The following is a 21389-nucleotide window of genomic DNA, read 5'->3' on the forward strand; positions in this document are numbered from 1 at the left end:
ACGACGCGCGAGTAGTCGTGGGGTTAAGCGGACCGAACCTCTCGCTGACACCGCTCGCGCTCCGAACGCCCAGGGGTCTCGGCTCTCGGTGACGCTGCGACACCCTGATGGTGTGGACCGTGGCTGCGGCGGCTCGTGGACCAGCTGCCTAGTGGTTTTTAGCCCTCAGCGCGTGCTGCATCGACTGCGGCGATGGTGATGACGGCGGCTCGCGGTTGATCCCGGTGATCCCTTCCAATGGAGCCGGATTCATGGGGAATATCCTCGGTGCGTTCGTTCGCGTGACAATGACCTCCAATAGCGCTTTCCGCCGAGCCGTGCTCGCCGCAACCCGAGAGAGAAGCACGCGTCCCCGGTTTGATGCGCACGAGGTCGTCGTCTCCCCACAATCGCTGAATTGACTCACAACTTGGAATCACATCGAAGCGACAGGAACACACGAGCATTAAAGGGCGACAGCTCCGACGAGCCGCGGCGATGGAGCTGTCCGAGGTCCGCTGCTCCAGCGCCAGCGACGAGCTGTACACCATCAACAAGACCCCGAGCAGCAGCAACAACAGCAACAGCAGCGGCGGCGGCAGCGGCGGCAGCGGCGGCAGCGGCGGCAGCGGCGGCAGCGGCGGCAGCGCCAGACCCAAGCGGCTGCTGTGGCAGAACGCGGTGCGCCACATCACCGAGCAGAGGTTCATCCACGAGCAGAGCGGCGGCGGCGGCGGCGTGAAGGGCGTCGGGCCGGACGAGCCCTACGAGCCGAGCCAGGGCGCGCGCAAGCAGTCGGCGGGGCGCGCGTCGGTGGGAGACCGGCACAACAACGGCGGCACCAAAGTGTTCCCGGAGCGCGCGAGCAGCGACCTGGGCTTCCTGCAGATCGACTGCGCGCCCAGCAACTCCGACTTCTTCCTGAACTGGGGCTACACGTACCGCGGCGTCATCTTCCCCACGCTGCGCAACGCCTTCAAGTCCCGCGACCTGGAGCGCCTGTACCAGCGCTACTTCCTGGGCCAGAGGCGCAAGTCGGTGGTGGTGATGAACATCCTGGACGTGGTGACCAAGCTCACGCTGCTGGTGCTGCACCTCACGCTGGCCTCCACCCCGATGGACCCGATCAAGGGGACGCTGCTGGGCTTCTTCACGGGCATCGAAGTGGTCATTTGTGCCTTAGTGGTGGTGCGGAAGGACACCACGTCGCACAGCTACCTGCAGTACAGCGGCGTGGTCACCTGGGTGGCGATGGCCACGCAGATCCTGGCGGCGGGGCTGGGCTACGGGCTGCTGGGCGACGGCGTGGGCTACGTGCTCTTCACGCTGTTCGCCACCTACAGCATGCTGCCGCTGCCGCTCACCTGGGCCATCCTGGCGGGGCTCTTCACGTCGGGGCTGCACGTCCTGGTGCACCTGCTCATCGCCCACAATGCAGAGCTCTCCACCAACCAGGTAGGCGGCGGTGCGGCGGCGCCTCATTCTCGTGTCATGCTTTGCTTTCGTTCTTACTCGCCTGTCATCTTCTGTGATTTTTGACAAAAGCCTCAGGTGAAACAAAAAGCTGCTGTGGTGCTGCTTTATATTTCTCCGTATATTTGCACATGTGCATCGTTTGTGCGTAACGTTATCTCCAGTCAGTGATTGCGTAGGGAACAGGTGTTAAATGCCCTGTTGCTCTGTCAGAGACATTTATCAGGTGTTGAATTATTCCCCGTGCTTTGAAATAGCAGTGGAGGCATTGTCCTGTGACTCAGTGCTGAGGTTTCAGCACCGGGAGCTGTCCAGCGGGTCCCGGACCTCTGAGCAGAACCAGCGCCCTCTACCGGCGACGAGCACCAACCCGAGGCCTGGATGAGTTTGTCCTGTGATTTACACGAACCCACCTCTCTGCCATTCAGGGAGCACCTAAATAGAAGAGAATGGAAGTTTCACTGTCCTCCTCCTCAGCAGCAAATGTCAGCGACTGTGGCCTTTTTTAATTCAAGGCTGTTGACATTCATGTGTCATGAGACCCTCAGGTTGTAACTGAGGCACCTTTTAGAAGAATCGCCTGAAACGTTTCCATCTATATCTGTGTGTTTAGCTTTTCTGCAGCTGAACCGTGGTCACACATCACATGGCACGAGGCCTTTTTCATCTTAAGCCGCTCAGCTGGAGCTCAGTAAACATTTGCATACGTTCATGTTCCAAGGTCGGTGGGTGGTGGGGGGGGGGGCAGCTGAGTCAATACAGCCTCACGTATGGAGGAAATAACAGGTTTTGTCCTTCGCTTTGTGTGCAGTCATGTGTTAGAAACCTGCTGCGAAACCACAATGTGTGAGAAAATTGTAAAATCACTTTGATGGACACAAAGTAAAGAAAAATCAGCCAAAGATGTTTACTTTTCATTTGGAACTTCAAATCTAAAACAAAGGAAAGAAATTTAATTTATCTCAATTGTTGGAGTTGGATGTTTTGGACAAGTCAAATGTTTGAGTTTACATACTTTTAAGGCCATGAAGTCAGTGGATCAGTGACCTGAACAGATCAGGGAACTGTTCCACGCGGAGCTCTGGAGGAATGTCTGAGTCTCATCCGGCTGTAGGTGATTAAATAAATCCTGTTTATCTGCGGCCTGTGGAACCAGCGCATATGTTTGGCCTTCAGCTCCTATAATCTAAAGACGAGCGTCTGATGTTCAGTGGAGCTGACGTCAGACGGAGGCTTCTAGCGTCGTCGTCTGAGTCGTCTCGGCTCGTTTCACGCAGTCGAGTGTTGACTCGCGTCTCGCTTCCCGTGTGCTGGTTGACGCGGTGGAGTCTGAACACGCGTGTTCAGACACGCGTGTTCAGACACGCGTGTGCTCACGGCTCCTCAGACGCTGCTGTTGCAGCCGTGTCTGCTGGCGTCTGCAGCAGCTCGCGGGGAAGCGTCGCTCCGAGGGGTCAGAGGTCGAGAGCTGTAAAGTGCTCGCGGCGCTTGCAGACTGATGGTCCGGCGTCCGGTCACTGTAGGATTTTTGCGGATCGATGAAACCTTCATTATCTGATTCAGAACAACCGTGATTATGGCGGTTTTGAGTCCATAAAAGCTTTTCCATTTGTTGCCGTCAGGTTGATTCTCCTGCAGTTTGTCCACAGAGCGTGGACGCGCGTCACACGCTGACTTCACTCAGCCGTCAGCGCTGGAGGAAACTGGGATCCAGCTGTTTTGTTACCAGACGATGTGGGTTTGAGAGGTCTGCGAGTCGGGGGCGAGGCCGCCTTGGTTCTGAACGATGGAGCGTGTGTGATGAATCCATAGCATCTGCGCTTCACAAATTAGCGCTCTCTCATAGCGTCACTGGCGGCTTTGGCGTTAGCGTCCGCGCTGAGTGCTGGGGATTAGTTTAAAGCGTGGCCTGCTCCGTCTTAATGGCTGTGGTGACACGCGAGCAGCCCGGATCAGGGCTCAGTCCTGAGGACGGGACCACTGGACCCGCTGTGGAACTAGCGTCATGCACGCGAGCAGCGCTAATCTGCTGCCGTTTGTGCCTGTTGAAGCGCGACGCCCACATTCGTCTGCATCCGTCAAAGGATTTGATGGATTTGATTTCTCATGCCACTAGTTTGTATGCAGAGAGTCTCCCTCCAGTCTTTAACTCGTGTCTGATGGACTGGAAGACGCCAGAGACACGCCATCAGCCTTGAAAACCCAGTTTTCCTGAGTTTCACCTCTTCGTCTTGGTCGCTGTTCACCTTCGGCGCCTTTCTTCTTCCCGACTCCCGTCTCTTGCTTTCCGTCAGACTCAGAATAGCCTCCATCGATCCCTTCAGAGCCGCTCGGGGCCCCGTTGGCCCCGTATCCTTTGTCTTTGCTCCATTTGAGGCTTTGATATTGACCGGTGCGCCTTTAAAGTCTCCACACCAATCAGAGGGCGGCGTTCTCCTCACGCGTTAAACAGCAGACTCGCATCGACCCGCTGTTTTCGGCCTCAAAAGAGGCCAAATGAGAGTAATTCTGGTTTCCCGGTGCCGCTGCATTGACGTCCGCCGTCCGGCACCATTTGGCCCCGGGTTCCTCGGGCAGCGGAGGAGCGCGTGTGCTGGGCATCGTTCAGCCTCCTCCGTCCTGCGTCAACGCCAGTCACATCCACCGAGCGCGACGTCCAGCTGCTCCTCCGCTTCCCTGCAGCAAACTCTGCACTCACGCTTTGCAATCTGTTGCTTTTGCGCTGCCCAGGCAAACAGTAATATTTCCTTTGTTAGAGGAATAAAAGGCTTTGCTGTTTTCGGAGCCTGAACCAGGATTAAATCCCTTTATCTTGTCTTTTCAAAGGCGTCTGCGTCACCTCTCTGCCTTCGTTTACTGTGCAGCTCTGGCTTTATGCAGCGGAGCCTTGATTAGGTTTGTTATGAAACTGGAGCCTCTTCCTGGTTCAAATGAACCTTATGGGTTTTATACAAACACAGTGCTCTACGTAAAAGTGCAGCAGCAAGAAGCGGCCAAATGAGTGTGATTTGTCTGACAGCTAAACTCTGGCTTTCATTCAGACACTAATTGTTCGCGTGGAGCCGGTGGCTTTGGCAGAAGCAGTAGCAGCTTTGGCTTCGCCCTCTGCCCTCGTTATTCAATCAGGTCTAATCTGATCGGCTGAGATGGTCTTGACCGGAAAAATGACAAGCTGTAAACTCTCAGATGTCATGGCCGCGACCGTCTTCCTGCTCCAAGAGGACGCTCCACGCCGGCTCCGCCCCCTTCCTCCTTCAGGCGACTCAGCTGGATGTTGAGTCATAGCTGAGGGCGCAGGAACGGGCGGGAGGTGCCGAGTCCAGCGTGACTCAGAGGCTCCGTGCCTTCACCTCCGTTTCACCTTCTGCTCCTTCATCGCGCTGCTTTCACGCGCATCAGCCCAGGAATTCTGGCCGTTACCAGACACTGCACTCAGCGGCTGTTAATATTTAATGAAGGACGGGCCATCAGCTATCAGCACCAACAATAATGTGTGTTCACGAAATATTTATAGGATCCGGATTATTACGAAAATGAGAGCAAAAGACAGAAACGGGGCTTCAACACAAACCCCAGCTCGTTCTGTGCGGCCTGGTCACATGACATTATCCTGATTCCATCCGTCCTGGTTCCATCTGTTCTGGTTCCATCTGTCCTGGTTCCATCCGTCCTGGTTCTATCCGTCCTGGTTCTATCCGCCCTGGTTCCATCCTTCCTGGTTATAGTCATCTTGGTTCCATCTGTCCTGGTTCTATCCGTCCTGGTTTTACCCGTCCTAGTTCCATCCATCCTGGTTCCAGCTGTCCTGGTTCTATCTGTCCTGGTTCCAGCTGTCCTGGTTCTATCCGTCCTGGTTCCATCTGTTCTGGTTCCATCTGTCCTGGTTCCATCCGTCTTGGTTCTATCCGCCCTGGTTTCAGCCTTCCTGGTTCTAGTCATCTTGGTTGTATCTGTCCTGGTTCCATCCGCCCTGGTTCTATCTGTCTTGGTTCCATCTGTTCTGGTTCCATCTGTCCTGGTTCCATCCATCCTGGTTCTATCCGCCCTGGTTCCATCCTTCCTGGTTATAGTCATCTTGGTTCCATCTGTTCTGGTTCTATCCGTCCTGGTTCCACCCGTCCTGGTTCCAATCCCTCCTGGTTCCATCCGTCCTGGTTCCATCCGTCCTGGTTCCATTGGTCCTGGTTCCACCCGTCCTGGTTCCAATCCCTCCTGGTTCCATCCGTCCTGGTTCTATCCGTCCTGGTTCTATCCGTCCTGGTTCTATCCGCCCTGGTTCCACCCGTCCTGGTTCCACCCGTCCTGGTTGTATCCGTCCTGGTTCCATCCGTCCTGGTTCCAGCCGTCCTGGTTCTATCCGTCCTGGTTCTATCTGTCCTGGTTCTATCTGCCCTGGTTCCACCCATCTTGGTTCCACCCATCCTGGTTCCAATCCCTCCTGGTTCCAATCCCTCCTGGTTCCATCCGTCCTGGTTCCAGCCGTCCTGGTTCTATCCGTCCTGGTTCTATCCGCCCCGGTTCCACCCGTCCTGGTTCCAGCCGTCCTGGTTCTATCTGTCTTGGTTCTATTCGTTCTGGTTTCCAGCTGTCCTGGTTCTATCTGTCCTGGTTCTATCTGCCCTGGTTCCACCCATCTTGGTTCCATCCGTTCTGGTTCTATCTGTCCTGGTTCTATCTGCCCTGGTTCCACCCGTTCTGGTTCCACCCGTCCTGGTTCCCCTTGTCCTGGTTCTATCCGTCCTGGTTCTATACATCCTGCTTCTATCAGTCCTGGTTCTACCCGTCCTAGTTTCATCCGTCCTGGTTCCACCTGTCCTGGTTTTATCTGTCCTGGTTCCATTGGTCCTGGTTCCACCCGTCCTGGTTCCACTCGTCCTAGTTCCATCCGTCCTGGTTCCACCCGTCCTGGTTCCACTCGTCCTGGTTCCATACGTCCTGGTTCCACCCGTCCTGGTTCCAATCCCTCCTGGTTCCATCCGTCCTGGTTCCACCCGTCCTGGTTCCACTCGTCCTGGTTCCATACGTCCTGGTTCCACCCGTCCTGGTTCCAATCCCTCCTGGTTCCATCCGTCCTGGTTCCACCCGTCCTGGTTCCACTCGTCCTGGTTCCATTGGTCCTGGTTCCACCCGTCCTGGTTCCAATCCCTCCTGGTTCCATCTGTCCTGGTTCTATCCGTCCTGGTTCTATCCGCCCTGGTTCCACCCGTCCTGGTTCCACCCGTCCTGGTTCCAGCCGTCCTGGTTCTATCTGTCCTGGTTCCATCCGTCCTGGTTCCAGCCGTCCTGGTTCTATCCGTCCTGGTTCTATCTGTCCTGGTTCTATCTGCCCTGGTTCCACCCATCTTGGTTCCACCCATCCTGGTTCCAATCCCTCCTGGTTCCATCCGTCCTGGTTCCAGCCGTCCTGGTTCTATCCGTCCTGGTTCTATCCGCCCCGGTTCCACCCGTCCTGGTTCCAGCCGTCCTGGTTCTATCTGTCTTGGTTCTATTCGTTCTGGTTTCCAGCTGTCCTGGTTCTATCTGTCCTGGTTCTATCTGCCCTGGTTCCACCCATCTTGGTTCCATCCGTTCTGGTTCTATCTGTCCTGGTTCTATCTGCCCTGGTTCCACCCGTTCTGGTTCCACCCGTCCTGGTTCCCCTTGTCCTGGTTCTATCCGTCCTGGTTCTATACATCCTGCTTCTATCAGTCCTGGTTCTACCCGTCCTAGTTCCATCCGTCCTGGTTCCACCTGTCCTGGTTTTATCTGTCCTGGTTCCATTGGTCCTGGTTCCACCCGTCCTGGTTCCACTCGTCCTGGTTCCACCCGTCCTGGTTCCAATCCCTCCTGGTTCCATCCGTCCTGGTTCCATCCGTCCTGGTTCCACCCGTCCTGGTTCCAATCCCTCCTGGTTCCATCCGTCCTGGTTCCACCCGTCCTGGTTCCAGCCGTCCTGGTTCTATCTGTCTTGGTTCTATTCGTTCTGGTTTCCAGCTGTCCTGGTTTCCAGCTGTCCTGGTTCTATCTGTCCTGGTTCTATCTGCCCTGGTTCCACCCGTTCTGGTTCCACCCGTCCTGGTTCCCCTTGTCCTGGTTCTATCCGTCCTGGTTCTATACATCCTGGTTCTATCAGTCCTGGTTCTACCCGTCCTAGTTCCAATCCCTCCTGGTTCCATCCGTCCTGGTTCCACCCGTCCTGGTTCCACTCGTCCTGGTTCCATCCGTCCTGGTTCCACCCGTCCTGGTTCCAATCCCTCCTGGTTCCATCCGTCCTGGTTCCATCCGTCCTGGTTCCACCCGTCCTGGTTCCACTCGTCCTGGTTCCATCCGTCCTGGTTCCACCCGTCCTGGTTCCAATCCCTCCTGGTTCCATCCGTCCTGGTTCCACCCGTCCTGGTTCAGTCCACCTCCTTCCAGAAGCCTCTGGCTTCAGACGCCGTCTCGTCCTTCCCTGTCGCTCATCCAGACCCAGCGTGCTGGTCGGGTCCAGCTGTTTTTAACGCGCAGCTGTTCCAAACCCATGATCTGTAATTTCTACGTACACATTCAGTTTCACGCCAGCTCTGAGACGTTCCGACCTCCGAATAAAATGAATCGCTGCTTCTGATTTAGTGCCTGGCTCGTTGCCATCGGTGCAGGAAGCTCTTGGTCACTCTCTCCGTCACAGCGTTTATTTCTGCCTGGGGCAGTTACAGCCTCTGATGTAAAAGAAGCGGCACGTGTCCTCCTGCTACAGGCTGTTAAACCTTCACCTAATAAATCACAGCTTGAATAATTTTACAGCGAAGTCACAACGGAACGTCTCTCTCTCTTTAGTCTATTTTATTCCAACAAAGTCTGTGTTTCCAGCTTTAATTAAACTCTGACTGCAGCTCATTCAGCGTCTCCTGCCAAGCGCTGACTCAGACGCCCCCCCGCTCCTCTTCCTCTATTATCACTGGAGCAGCCAGACGTTCGTCTCAATAAAAGCCTCTCTTTGTGTCCCGTCGGCTGAACGTGGGACGAGCCTCGACGCGGCCCTTTGTGCGGCTGCTGATAATAGAAGATGTGGAACTGCTCTGATGTGAACTCCAGGCCACTAATTCGACAAACTCGATTTCTAGCAGAGATGCACCGTGCGTCAGCACAGCGAGCCCTGGTTTCCTCACGGCCGCTGCAGAAACAGGTCCGAAGCAGGAATTGGCTTCAATTCATCCAGTGATGAACGACACGCGTTTGGTCTGTTCTGCCTCCGTGAAGCTTCGTTCAGTCTCCACCTGTGATGCGTTCATTATGAGCTGAGTCGGATCCATTTCTTCCTCATCCTCCATCACTATTGTTTTACTATTAGCTCTTTTTGTTGCTTATGGACAAAGCCTTCGATCCTCTGGAGCAAATCAGCTTCTTGCTGATGGACTGTGACCCGTCTGACCCTGAACCTGCTGCTCCTGAGGTCACACAGGCAACAAGCAGCTGTTTCACTGGGAGGTGAAGGAGAAGCTGGTGGTCTGAGCTCACGCCAGTTTCCTCCAGTTCAACTGCGTCTCGTCTGGATGTGTTTATGTGCATGAAGGAACCACAATCACCAAAGCTCACATGCATGTGCTCCTCACCAGCTCACGTCGGAGCACATGCATGTGGAAGGAAAGCGCTTCTCTTTATAATCGATGAATGAATCTAAAGCCTCTATTTGACATTTTCCCCGATCATTGAATTCTCCCCCTTCGTTCCCTGTTAAAGCGGGTCTGATTCGCAGCACTCGTCCCGTTGGAACATATTGCGGGAGGTTTCAGGCTCGGAGTTGGTGATTTTCAGCTTATTCCTCACACTGAGGATGATTTCAGACAGATTACCTCCCAGCGGTAATCTATTCATAGCACCGGGCGGCGCCGGCGCGGCTCCACGCCGTCCGAGGGTCAGGTTTAATGAGATTACGGCTGCATCGCTCTCATCCGAAAAGCGTGGACGCGTCGAGCACCTGGAGAAACGGCCGAACCAAAGGAAGTGTTCCACTGTGACGGTCAAACGCGCATCACAGCGCAGACGCGTCTGCATCTCAGCCCAGCGTCTGCTCAGCGTGAGTCTGGAGCCAAACAGCCGCTCGGCGCCGGCGGCGGATCCGGCTCCGGCCGTTGTTCAGGTCGACGCGCTGCTCTCGCGCCACAGCAAATATCTGTCACGTCCGATCAGATGCTGGAGGAGGGAAATCTATTGGCTTTTACACAGTGTGAGAGTCAATATAAACATTGATGCTGTCGCAGCCAAACGCTTCATGAGCTCCGAGCTCGGACTAATGCTTCATCTGAAGCATTAGTCTTCAGATGAAGACTAATGCATGAAGTGCATGAAGTACTGCATGAAGTTCTACCCATGATCCCGCTGACACTGACCAGCGCTGACTGACACAGACAGGAACGTGAAGCGCGGACGCTGCGTCCTGGTGCTGGTTCTGAGGATCAGCTGGAGCTCTGGAGGCCGGTGGCTGCTGTTGTCGGCCGCTTCGTGTCGTGGGAGCAGCAGTCTTCAGTGGCGACTGTATCAACAGCCTCCCCCAGGCTGTGAAAGCTGCTCCCGGGCCTCAGGGAGCAGGTGCCCTGACATGTCGCAGCGGAGCCCTCAGGAACAAACAGCCTTTACATCATACGCTGCCAGTAATTGTTTATCTCCGTATCGGTGGGGAAACGTTATGACTCATTATTAGAGCAGTGGCTGAGTCGATTTACAAATACAATTTTAATTAAGACAATGACCAAGCAATTATGAAATGAGTTGCATGAATGAACTGCGGCATTCTTTCATCTGGGCTAAAAAGATCCTAAATACAGATATTATTCAGAGAAGAGCTTGTGCTGTGACTGCGGCCGGTGCAGATGGAGCCGAGGCAGGATTACGTGAGCTCTATCTGCATATGAAAATGAATGGAAGGAGACGTACAGCACACGCTGCACTTTACGCGTCTCAGTCAGCTGAAAAACAACCTGATGTTACATCCACTGAGCCACATTAAGGAGAGCAGCGTCTGAGCTGCAGGCTGAGCTTGGGGGAAATGTCAGGATCACATGCTCAGGAGACACCTCGCCAGAGGCCACCGGTGGACGAGCTGCTCCAGAGGGCGATGGAGCGGATCTGTCAGAGTCCAGGAGTGTGGAGGCTGAAAACAGCGCGGCGCCTTTAAATCCCACGCTTTATCAGAGCAAAGCGAACGCAGGAGCAGATGCACTGCTGATGCCGATGCTGATGATGTCAGACTCGGGTCTCATCGTGTGCGATGCTCGTGATGCTCCACATACGCGCTCCACGTCTCAGCTTTCATCGCAGCCCGTTCGGACTGAGCCGCGCGCATCCAACTCACACCTTGGGCCTGAAAGCAGTGGGGTGCGAGTGTGGGCGTGGGGTCAAGCTGCTGCCGGGCCGTCGCTGAAGTGGAGGCGGGTTTCTGTGCATCCGCCTGCACAGAACCCTAACCCTCCATTCTGTGTAGTTCTGCTGGTGCCTCCTCCTGCTTTCCCTGTGTAAGATGCATGTGGACTCGCTCACGTTCGCCCTTTGTCTTCCTACTGTAAACACCGGATTCCATCCCATCACAGCCTTCACTAGCGCTCAGCGCTAACTATGTGGAGCTGTCAGCTCTGACACTGTGACAGTCCAGTCCGCTCGACGGCGGCTATTGTCATGGTTACACGTTCCATATGTACAGGTCACAGCAGAGCTGAGGAAATGCCTCCATGAAAACCTGCAGAGCAAATGTGAAGTGGGACGAATGGAGCTGCGGTGGGAACAGACCGGACGTCTCTGACTCACACTGAACCCAAACCCAGCACGAGTCGGGACCAGAGGGAAGAATCCTCATTGGCTGTTTTGACCTAGTTCTCAGTATTATTCTCATATTGTCTGAATTATTCAGTGGAAGCAGTGAACGATTGATGTTTGCAGTAAAATGCATCTTGAAACTTTGCACACAGAGTTCCAGGATCCGAGCGCTGAGCGAGTTGCATCTCATTCTGAATTATTCACGGCGTGTGTTCGGACCCGTCCTGTGGCCCATCATCTCATGCCTCCTGGGAGCGGGTTGGACCCGGCTTTGGGCCTGGCGGTGCTGAGCCACTGGAGCTGCGTGATCGCTCCTGCTGCAGGGCGTATCATTGATGCTGGCTGGGTGTCTGCACATCTGGCTTCCTGCCTGCTGGCGCTGACTCGCTGTCGTGTGAAAAGGTGACGCGTTCCCGCTGATGTGATGAGCTGAGACGTTCCCACGCTCGTCTTGCCCTGTGACCTGGAAACGTGAGCAGAGGCTCTGAGCCTCGCTGCAGTTTAGCTCCTGAATATTTCATTTAACCTGCTCCCGCTTCACTATTTTAAGGTTTCTAAATGCTCCTGTCATTTCCTGCGCTTGTTTGGTCTTAAACATCTGGATCCAGGTGTTCATCCTATGCCACTGCTGGCCTTAAACGAAGCATCTGACTCTTCATAACCTGCCTGTTCATCCCCGTGCTGTTTGTGCCTCCTCCTGCCCCACTGCTCTTAATGAGGCCTTGTTAAAAACATCCACATCACTGGCATTTCCTCTTAATGAGAGCACGGCGTCTCCGGGCTCATGCCCTTTATGACGAGCCTCTTTTTCCAAAACAACACGGACGTCGCCAGATCTGCCACAGCTGCTGCAGCTCAGGGACTTTTCGTTGTGGTCTCTGTGGGCGGAGCAGCGGCGTGGGGGGGGGGGGGGGGGGGGATGCCGATGGCGTCAGGGGAGAGGTTCACAGTAACAGCGTAATGCAGCTTCTTCACTGAGACCCAGTGAGGAGCCTCGGGGGAGAGAGAGCGATGGCTCAGATACTCCCACACACTCAGTTTGAATCCCATGACTTCTTTGTTCCCGGGACTTGAAGAGGTTCTGGGATGAATAAATGTAAAACAATGCGACAGATTAACTCACTAAAACCACAAACGCTGCAGGATTTCAGCTTCAGTTTGGTTTAAGATGTGGCCTAAATATTTGGTTTGTGCATTTAAATCCCACTTTGTCTGGATCCAAGTTGAGGCTCCCACAGGTTTTCACAGGGATGCGTTTGAGGCCTCGGTGCGGTTTGTGTCTGAGCAGTGTCTCTGGACTGAGGACGTGTCACGCGCCTCCAGCTGTCGAACACACAGACGTTTAGCGTTTAATACTTTGGAGTTTCCAAACATCTGTTTTGTCTGATCCGGTGCTCGCCTCGGTGAAACGCTCTGACCCGTGACTCAGCTCGTGACACTGACACTGATGCGGCGGTGGAGAAGCGGAGCCGTCAGGGGAACCTGCAGCCGAATGAGAGCAGGAAAACGCTGCTGATGCTGTGAGCGAAGGCTTCGGAGCAGAGCCGTTCATCTGTGGTTTTGCACCCGTGTTTGACCCGACGTCTCCTGCAGGAGCTGCTGCTGCACTGGCGCCTGTGGAATCTATATGCATTTAAGTATCATCACTTTGCTCTGTGGGCAACGAAAATCTTCAATCTAATAATAATAATGATAATAATAATAACAGTAATAAATCTCAGCTCACTCACATTAGGATTTTATCATTTCAATTACTTTTCAAATGAGACTTTTAGAAGCCACCGACCTCAGCGGGGCTCATTGATTCACCACCTTATCACCGCCCGCGCTGCTGCTCATTCTGCTGCAGTCAAAGTCCCATGTGCTTCTGGTGATGCAGGGAGCTGATGCAGGAGATGCTCACACCGTATCACCGTGCTGGATCTTCCCCCTCCACGTGGCTGTGAAACATCATTCGCTGGGTTTTGGTGGGACGTGCGTTGGATTTGATGAGTTCCTTCATTCGTGAGGCGAAGTCGCTCGTGTTTCTATGACAACCGGCGTGAGGTTGACGCACGCCGCTCAGCTGCTTGACGTCGTCCCACGCAGCGGCCGCTTCAGCTCCAGCCAGATGCTGATGCGGCGTTTGAGGGCTCCTCCCATGGACGCTCGCGTGGACCCCGTCATCGCGAGGCGTTGCAGAGCGTTTCATCAGCCCCGCGTCAGGAGCTGCTCTTCACTCTATGCGTCGCGGCTGATGAAAGCCTTCCGTCATCGCTCTCAGAGTTAAGGAGGGCAGCTGATTTTCTTTCTCCTGAGTCACTGATGTACTTGACTCCAGCGTTTATTCAGACGACTCTACATTCGCTCCTGATGGAGCAGCAACATTAACCTTGGACGCTCACGTTCGCCCTCAGACGAGTCGTCCTGTTCATTTCTGTGCTCAGAGGCTCCGGTCCCAGAGGAATAATCCGTAGCCTCCAATGATTAAATCCTCTCCTCTAATTGCTTCATTTGCTCACAAGGCTTCGCCAAAGGACAATGATACACCTTCATGTTGTTATCGCAACATAACAATGTTCAACAGCCATAGCTTATTTCAATCAGTGATTAAAGTGACAGCGAACTGTATTAAACCCCGGTGAAGGTCACCTGATGCTGGCAGCAAATGCTCAGGTGTGAAAGTAGAGACAGTCTCCGCTCGGCTTTAAAAACCGAACCCTAAAGCTTCGCTCACGTTGGGACTGATTTTCAGTGGAGACCTCAGATGCATCATCAGCTGCATCTGTAGTTAAACTCAGCGTGTTGGCAGTTTGGAAACGTGTGCATGTGTTTCTCCCAGTCTTAACACTGAAAAGGAGAATGAAATTAAACAGCTCAGTCTGGGTGTGATGTCACAAACCTACACAGCAAAGACAGATGTGCTTCTAATTCTCTCCCTTTCACACGAAGCTGAGTGGTTTGAAAGTATAAATGAGATCTGTAAATTTGAAAATGCTCAAAAGCTTTTAGTGAAGTCAGTCGAGTGCCTGAGGAATTTAGTGGCAGCAGCACAATCACAGTATCAGCCTCTGCAAACAGCTCTAATTCACTTAATGAATGTTTCTCTCCCTTCGTGTTACCTGTGATTCTGGGCTGAACCAGAACCAGCCTCAGCGTGACGCGTGTGCTCTGTCTCTTCAGGTGGCGGCTCAGGCTGTGCTGTTCATGTGCATGAACACGGCGGGCATCTTCATCAGCTACCTGTCGGACCGGGCTCAGCGCCAGGCCTTCCTGGAGACGCGGCGCTGCATCGAGGCCCGGCTGCGGCTGGAGACCGAGAACCAGAGACAGGTGAGGGTCCGGTGCTGGTCGGTGCCGGTGGCCCTGCTGTGGTCACTGACACCGGGTCAGGACAGAACCTCCACGGCCGTGCACACACACACACACACACACACACACACACACACACACACACACACACACACACACACACACACACACACACACACACACACGAGGTTTGAGAGGATGCTGCGGTCGGAGCCGCAGAAAGCTTTTACGGCCCGTTTCCTGGAATGATGCTGGTAAATGACCAACGGGAACCAATCAGGGCCTGACGTTGTTCATCTTGTGAGGACACAGAGGCTCCGTCCGTTCTCTGTATTCCTTTAAACGGGACTGTGATTTGGACATGAAAAGGAGCCAGCAACACAATGTATTCTTTTATTTCAGTGTGTTAATATTTAGATTCCTGACAGCAGCTCTAAAAACGCGTATTTATGCAGACGACTGTGGACACAGACCTTTTATTTCCCCTCTAACAGGAGTCATTTGTTCTGTTTACAATAAACACACATTCACGGCTTTGACTGACATAATCTATCATAAACCTAATCCTGTGAACCTTCGCAACAAGCTCTTCAGATCAAATATGTGTCAGTTCCTCTGTTTGTACGAGTCTGACTTCCTGTCAGACTCGGTTCAAATCACGCGTTCCTCCTCCGAAGCCCCGAGCGCCGGCGCCGCGCGGCCGCTGAGGCGTCCGTGCTCCGCTGACACTCCCAGACCTTCATGAGGGGGAGGACCCGCACCTCCCACGGCATCAGCCGATGCTCACGTTCTGAGCAGAACAAACAGACGGCTGTAAATCATTGCATTTATTAAGGCTGTAAATGCTTGAAGCAAACATTTAATTATGGTGGAAATTAGGAGGATTTCAGTTTAAGACCGAAACGCTCGTGGACGGAACAGAGGTGTTGTTAACTATGTAGCAGTGAATGGAGCTGAGTGGCAGAGCTCGTCCTGTTCACTCGTCTGTGTCACTCTCTCGCCTCGCCGCGCTCTCGCTCGCCCCGTGCTTCAGGTCTGAAGAGCCTCTCCACCAGCTCTCAGACGAGCGCAGTTCACAGCAGGTTGTGGTTTTATTGGAAAACTGCAGTGATCGGAGCAGACGCCACGTTCACAGGCGCGTGTCATGTTTTACTCCCTGATCCGCGGTTTGCTGTTTATTGGGTTCAGCTCCATCTCCTTTAGGATCATTAGGTTACGAGACTTTTCCTGGATCCTGAATGAAAGATGTTCTTTATTAGTGGCACCAGTGGGCGACTCAGACTCTACTAATGACACATTACGCAGCCTTTTTAGTGTGAAACTTCCATGACTTCGGTTTGGAGCGGCCCGGTTCTGCTCGCTCACAGACTGTTGACTGGTGCCGCGTCTCCAGGAGTGTCTGGTGTTAATGTGTTCAGGTTGTGAAGCAGCAGTCGCTTGGACGGCGCTGCATCGCTCCCACTCATCGCTCCCATGTGTTTGTGCTTCTGCCAAGTGGCGCTGAGTCAGTGCAGCCGGGCCGGGCCTGGACGCGTGGCCGGTGCTGGAGAGGCTCAGGGAGCCAGAGTCGCTCAGAGTCACTGCTCACAAACAGCCTTCTGGTTTTCAGGACTTTGTTCCCGTCGTGGTGCTTATTTAATCCGTTTTCCATTTCAGAACCAGAAGTCTTTACATACGTTTATGTTTCTGAGCGTTAAACGTCTTGCTCTGCACTAATGAAGCCTGTTAACTTTGTTTTCTGACACATAAAGACGAGCTCATTTGCAGCATATTGTCTTTGAGGCCTCTGACGCTTCCTCTTCCTCCCCCACAGGAGCGACTGGTCTTATCAGTCCTGCCCCGTTTTGTAGTTTTAGAAATGATCAATGACATGACAAATGTAGAGGACGAACACCTCCAGCATCAGTTTCACAGAATCTACATCCACCGCTACGAGAATGTCAGGTGAGGCTGCAGTTTGTGTGCATGATTGTGGTGCATTTTAACATGTAGTCAGTCCTTCACCTGCTGCTGTTATGACGCTCATTGGCTCCGTGGTGTCCAGTAACTGCAGGGAAACGGAGCTCCGGCCTCTGAGCCTGCTTCTAGGAATCGCTCCAGAACAGGGAGACATTAGATCCTTACTGTAATTATTGCTGAGTGTAAAGTAGAGCTCAGGTCACCGTGGACACCAGCTCTTTGTCTCCATCACGGCGTCACAGCACAATGTGTTTATTGCTCCAGCTCGTACACAATGAGAGTGTTTGGATGGAAGAACTGACCTGGACATGAAAGTGACGTGTCCATATTTTATTCAGCATTCTTTTCGCAGATGTTAAAGGCTTCACGAACCTCTCCACGACGCTGTCGGCGCAGGAGCTGGTGCGGATGTTGAATGAACTCTTTGCACGCTTCGACCGCCTCGCACATGTGAGTGTTTGACCTTTGACCCCGTGTGCATGAATCTGTGTTTAGTGCTTTAGCGTCAAGGAGTGGTTCCTTAAACACAGCACATTTATTAATAAAGTTCTTCACTTCTCTCATTTACTGTAGATGCTTCAGCATCCTCATCTTTCTATACATTTGACAGAAGAATGAGACGTCTCCTCTGTGATCTGTCGTTCTTTTGTGCAGCAGCGCCTCAGTCGCGATAAATCACACGAGAACTAAATGAAATAGCAGCCGATGAATGAATATTTAAATCTGGAGCGTGTTAGACGGCGTGTTGGCCTGATATCAGGCTGAAGAGCTCTTCACACTGTCACACTTGACCAGTCAGGCTTGATTGAAATTTGAATTTGCCACTTTATGTTTCCCTCTCACATCGTGGTTCCTGAATGAATCTGCTGAGCTGAGTGTTTTGATGGCGCTGCTGAGGCCCATTTAGCTGCTGACTTGCCTCACGCGTGTGTTGCAGGAGCATCACTGTCTGCGGATAAAGATCCTGGGAGACTGTTACTACTGCGTGTCCGGGCTGCCCGAGCCCAGGCCGGACCACGCCCACTGCTGCGTGGAGATGGGCCTCAGCATGATCAAAACCATCAGGTACCGCGAGCGTCTGCCTTTGTGTTGCTGCGATAAAGGGGTTTTATGGCAGCAGGCGTCACACAAGAGCTCGTTTCTCGCTGTGACGCGGCTGCGGAGCCAGAGTTCGAGGCCGAAGCGATGTTACAGTCTCAGAATGAAACGTGTTAAACGGGAACACCGTGAGTTCATCACAGAGCTTTGTTTCTGCCTCTTCACTGGAGGCACTTTTTATTTGAGCTTTTAATTGACGTCCCTCATTTTATTTTATTTCCATCATGCCTTTTTTTACGAGACGCAAATTAATTCCGCCCGAGCTCAAAAGCCCAACGAGCACAGGTTCCATCAGTCCGGTGCTTATTGAGGTGCCACGAAGCCAGAGATGGATCATCATTAACATCAAGTCTTATTGACATCAGCTTCAAATGAATCGAGCGTTGGTAAAACAAGCTGATCCAGAGGCGGTGAGGCTCCAACGACCCTTCTAACGCCGCCTCAGCCTGGATCATTACGAATAAAAGCACTGAAGCTTCTCCTCCAGCACGTCGTCATGTCTTCCTGCTGGTGGTTAAGATCTGTATTTCTGCTCAGAACAGAGAGTTAGAGTGGCTACGTGGCCAATAAACGCCTCTCCATCTATATATTTCCTGCAGGTTTGTAATTATAGCACATAAAACTCAGTGAAAGCTCGATATAAACATGATGTGTTCCAGGGAGGACAATCAATAACTGCTAATAAGAGATAAGAGCGCTGAAAAGCGAACGTCCAGCTAATTGACCGCCGTCACACGCGAGGCCCCGCGGACGCCGCGGTTTCGCCGACCTCTGACCTCCAGAAGGACGTGAAGAACTTCTCTGCTCAATCAATACAGCATCACATCATTATGATGAGCAAGTGCAGAGTTAATTTCCAGCCCCGAGTGTCGTCTCCAGTCCGCTGGCTTTAAGCACCTGCCACAAACTCCCAGAATGCCGTTCACCTCCCATTCATCTCTGCTGTTATGAAGCATGAAATGAGACCCGGAGGCTGGCGCGGCCGTGACTGCCCTGTCTGCTCTTCACAGACTTTTATCGCCCTCGGTTCCTCCCGCTTTTATTGGCCCTGGGAATAATAAAGTATGAAATGAGAAACAAATGTAATAACCAGCGTGAACGTCTGCTGGAAACAGTCGTCTTCCATTTTTGGTGCTGGCTGACACACGGCGAGCCCAAAAGGTGATGCTGTTCATTCACGGACGTTATCTGTGCTGCTCATTCAAATGTACTCATCCTCTCAGTTAATTCAATGCACCCACGCTGTTTGATGAGTATGAAGCCGGTTTCACTGATTTCACTGGTTTCACTGGTTGTACTGACCTACCTTTTACTGAGCGAGGCCTCTTGCGTCTCCTCCAGATATGTGAGATCCCGGACGAAACACGACATCGACATGCGCATCGGCATCCACTCCGGCTCCGTGCTCTGCGGCGTGTTGGGTCTGAGGAAGTGGCAGTTCGACGTCTGGTCCTGGGACGTGGACATCGCCAATAAGCTGGAGTCTGGAGGGATCCCAGGGTGAGATCCTCAATAAAACAGCAGATCAGAGCTGCATTCACTCTAAGCCTGTGTGGCAAATATGGTCAAACAATGAAAATCACTCTTGCTCCATTCATGGTTCTTCTCCTCAAGATTAATTTAAGAAGGGATTTAATGTGGGAATCCGTTTGTGCTGAGTCTGCGTTTAGCGCGTGGGGACAGGCCTTCGTCTGTGTTCTGTGTGGCCTTGAGAGGCACAGTGGGGTGGATTAGTGCTCTAACTGCTGATGCTAAGTATCCTACCAGCATCTGTTGTTGAACCACGCGCTCTCGCTGACCTTTGACCTTTAGTGCAGCCAGTTGTGTAACATGCATGAAGCTGCTTTACTCATCCACCACATCTGAGCTGAAGTTGCCTCAGCAGTGGATTCCCTGCATGTTTGTTCGTCTATCAGTTGCCTAAATGCTTGTCTCAACAGTGTGTGTAGTGAGGACGGGTCCACCCACATTTTAAATCTGTCAGTAGATGTTTAAAATGGATTCTCTCAGACTGTTTGCTGCCTGTTTGTTTGTGAAGGCAGGAGCCGTTTGTGGCGGTGGATTCTCCCTCCTGCGCAGCCGTCTGGTTTCTTTAGTCTGATTCAGGCAGCAGCTGGTGAAACTCGCCACCTGACCGTGACTCACCCTGTTGCAGGCGGATCCACATCTCCAAGGCCGCTTTGGACTGTCTGAACGGCGACTACGAGGTGGAGGAGGGCCACGGGAAGGACCGCAACGACTTCCTGCGCCGCCACAACATCGAGACATACCTGATCAAGCAGCCGGAGGAGAGTCTGCTCACGCTGCCCGAGGACATCATGAAGGACTCGGGCAGCTCCGCCGACCGGCGCGCCAGCAGCGCCACCTTCAACGAGGCGTCCTGGAGCCCCGAGCTCCCCTTCGACAACATCGTGGGGAAGCAGAACGTAAGTCCGCTGCTGAGCCCCTTCTTTACCCGTCTCCACACGGACCCAGGTCTCCGCAGACTCTGGGCCTCAGATGCAGCGCCTGCTGATGACGGATGCTTCCTGCAGAACGCCTCGCTTGTTATGTTTTCTGTTTTCTTGAGATTGACTGGAGGGCTTTCTGCGGCGAGCGACTGCGTTGCCGTGGCAACGCGTCGCCGCATGTCAGCGCGCCTGCTTGTGAGGATGACAAGCTTCTGATTGTGTGGCCTATTTAAACATCCTCCTCATCCCTTTCTTCATTTGTCTGCATTCCCGTCCGCCCATGGCAACAAATCAGCCTCCGAGGCATCGTGTTGACGCTCAACGGCTTCGTCTTCGATGGTTGAATGAGTCGTTCTTCCAAAAAATGTCAGCAGGATATTAGCGACATTTTCTACTTTATTTATTTAATATTTAATTATAGCCCATTTTAGAGTTGGCTTTACGAACATTTTGGAGGCCTGACAAAATGAATGTGGCAATCAGCCCATAACAACAGAGCCAAAATAGTTTAACTGGGTTGGTTTAATGTGACTGGATGTTCGGTTCTGTGTCCGAGTCGAGTCCAAGCGGAGCTTCTGACCGCTCGACCCTGCCCTGAACGCTGCTTAATCCCTGCCTACGTTTCCTGCAGGTGAGGGGTTCAAATACAGTGTAACAAGAAGCACTGGGTTATTTTCATAAATCACACCATGATGTGTGTGATTTTGCTGACAAAGTCCAATATGTGCAGTTGTCCATTAAGCAGATTGAGCCTATTTGGGCCACGCTCCAGGAAAACGTTGGTCCTGTGCCAAAACAGCCACAAGCCATTCACCTCCTCGTCTGCATTTGCCCTCGCGAGCTCGCAGGCCTTTCTCACATAATAAGTCAAGTGATGTAAAGTTGCGTATTCAGGGCACATTTGCATTCCCAGATGGGTCTCGGGGGACGGGCTGTTGCATCCTGTGCTGCTGGTGGGGACCCGGCGCCAAGAACACGCTTCTGTGGCCAGAAGCAACCGGTGACGCGCATCAAGATGCTGCTTCTCTTCCAGGCTGTTCAGCGTCACCAGGTCCCGTCAGGAAGATGAGGCAGAGAACAATTAGCTCCATATTTCATTTTAGATATGTTGGCAGCTCATTGCGAAGCTCTGGACAGGAGACGCTGGAGATATTTAATTATATATGAGCAGCAGCTGGAGCTGGAGGAGGGAGAAGATGCATGTGAGACATGGAGGCATATTTATTTTTGGTTACCTACAAAAAGCTAATATTGACCATACAGTATATATATATATATATATATATATATATATATATATATATATATATATATATATATATATATATATATATATACTAGTATGCCATCATTAGTGCAGCCTGTGTCAAC

The 21389-nt window shown here is 52.8% G+C and overlaps 1 protein-coding gene across 1 annotated transcript in view; it reads left to right on the top strand.

Moving 5' to 3' along the window:
* Positions 1-21389, top strand: part of adcy8 (adenylate cyclase 8 (brain)) — a 35621-nt gene that overhangs the window by 484 nt on the left and 13748 nt on the right. Inside the window, exons 1-7 of the mRNA XM_029131261.3 lie at positions 1-1434; positions 14383-14532; positions 16325-16455; positions 16809-16920; positions 17408-17535; positions 18910-19068; positions 19724-19994. The exon at positions 1-1434 is cut by the window's left edge and continues 484 nt beyond it. Of these exons, the coding sequence (XP_028987094.1) occupies positions 478-1434; positions 14383-14532; positions 16325-16455; positions 16809-16920; positions 17408-17535; positions 18910-19068; positions 19724-19994 (1908 nt within the window). The 5' untranslated portion in view covers positions 1-477. The remainder of the gene's footprint in view (positions 1435-14382; positions 14533-16324; positions 16456-16808; positions 16921-17407; positions 17536-18909; positions 19069-19723; positions 19995-21389) is intronic.

Source organism: Betta splendens, chromosome 17 (genome assembly GCF_900634795.4).
Source record: "Betta splendens chromosome 17, fBetSpl5.4, whole genome shotgun sequence".
In the NCBI taxonomy this organism is placed as follows: Eukaryota; Metazoa; Chordata; class Actinopteri; order Anabantiformes; family Osphronemidae; genus Betta; species Betta splendens.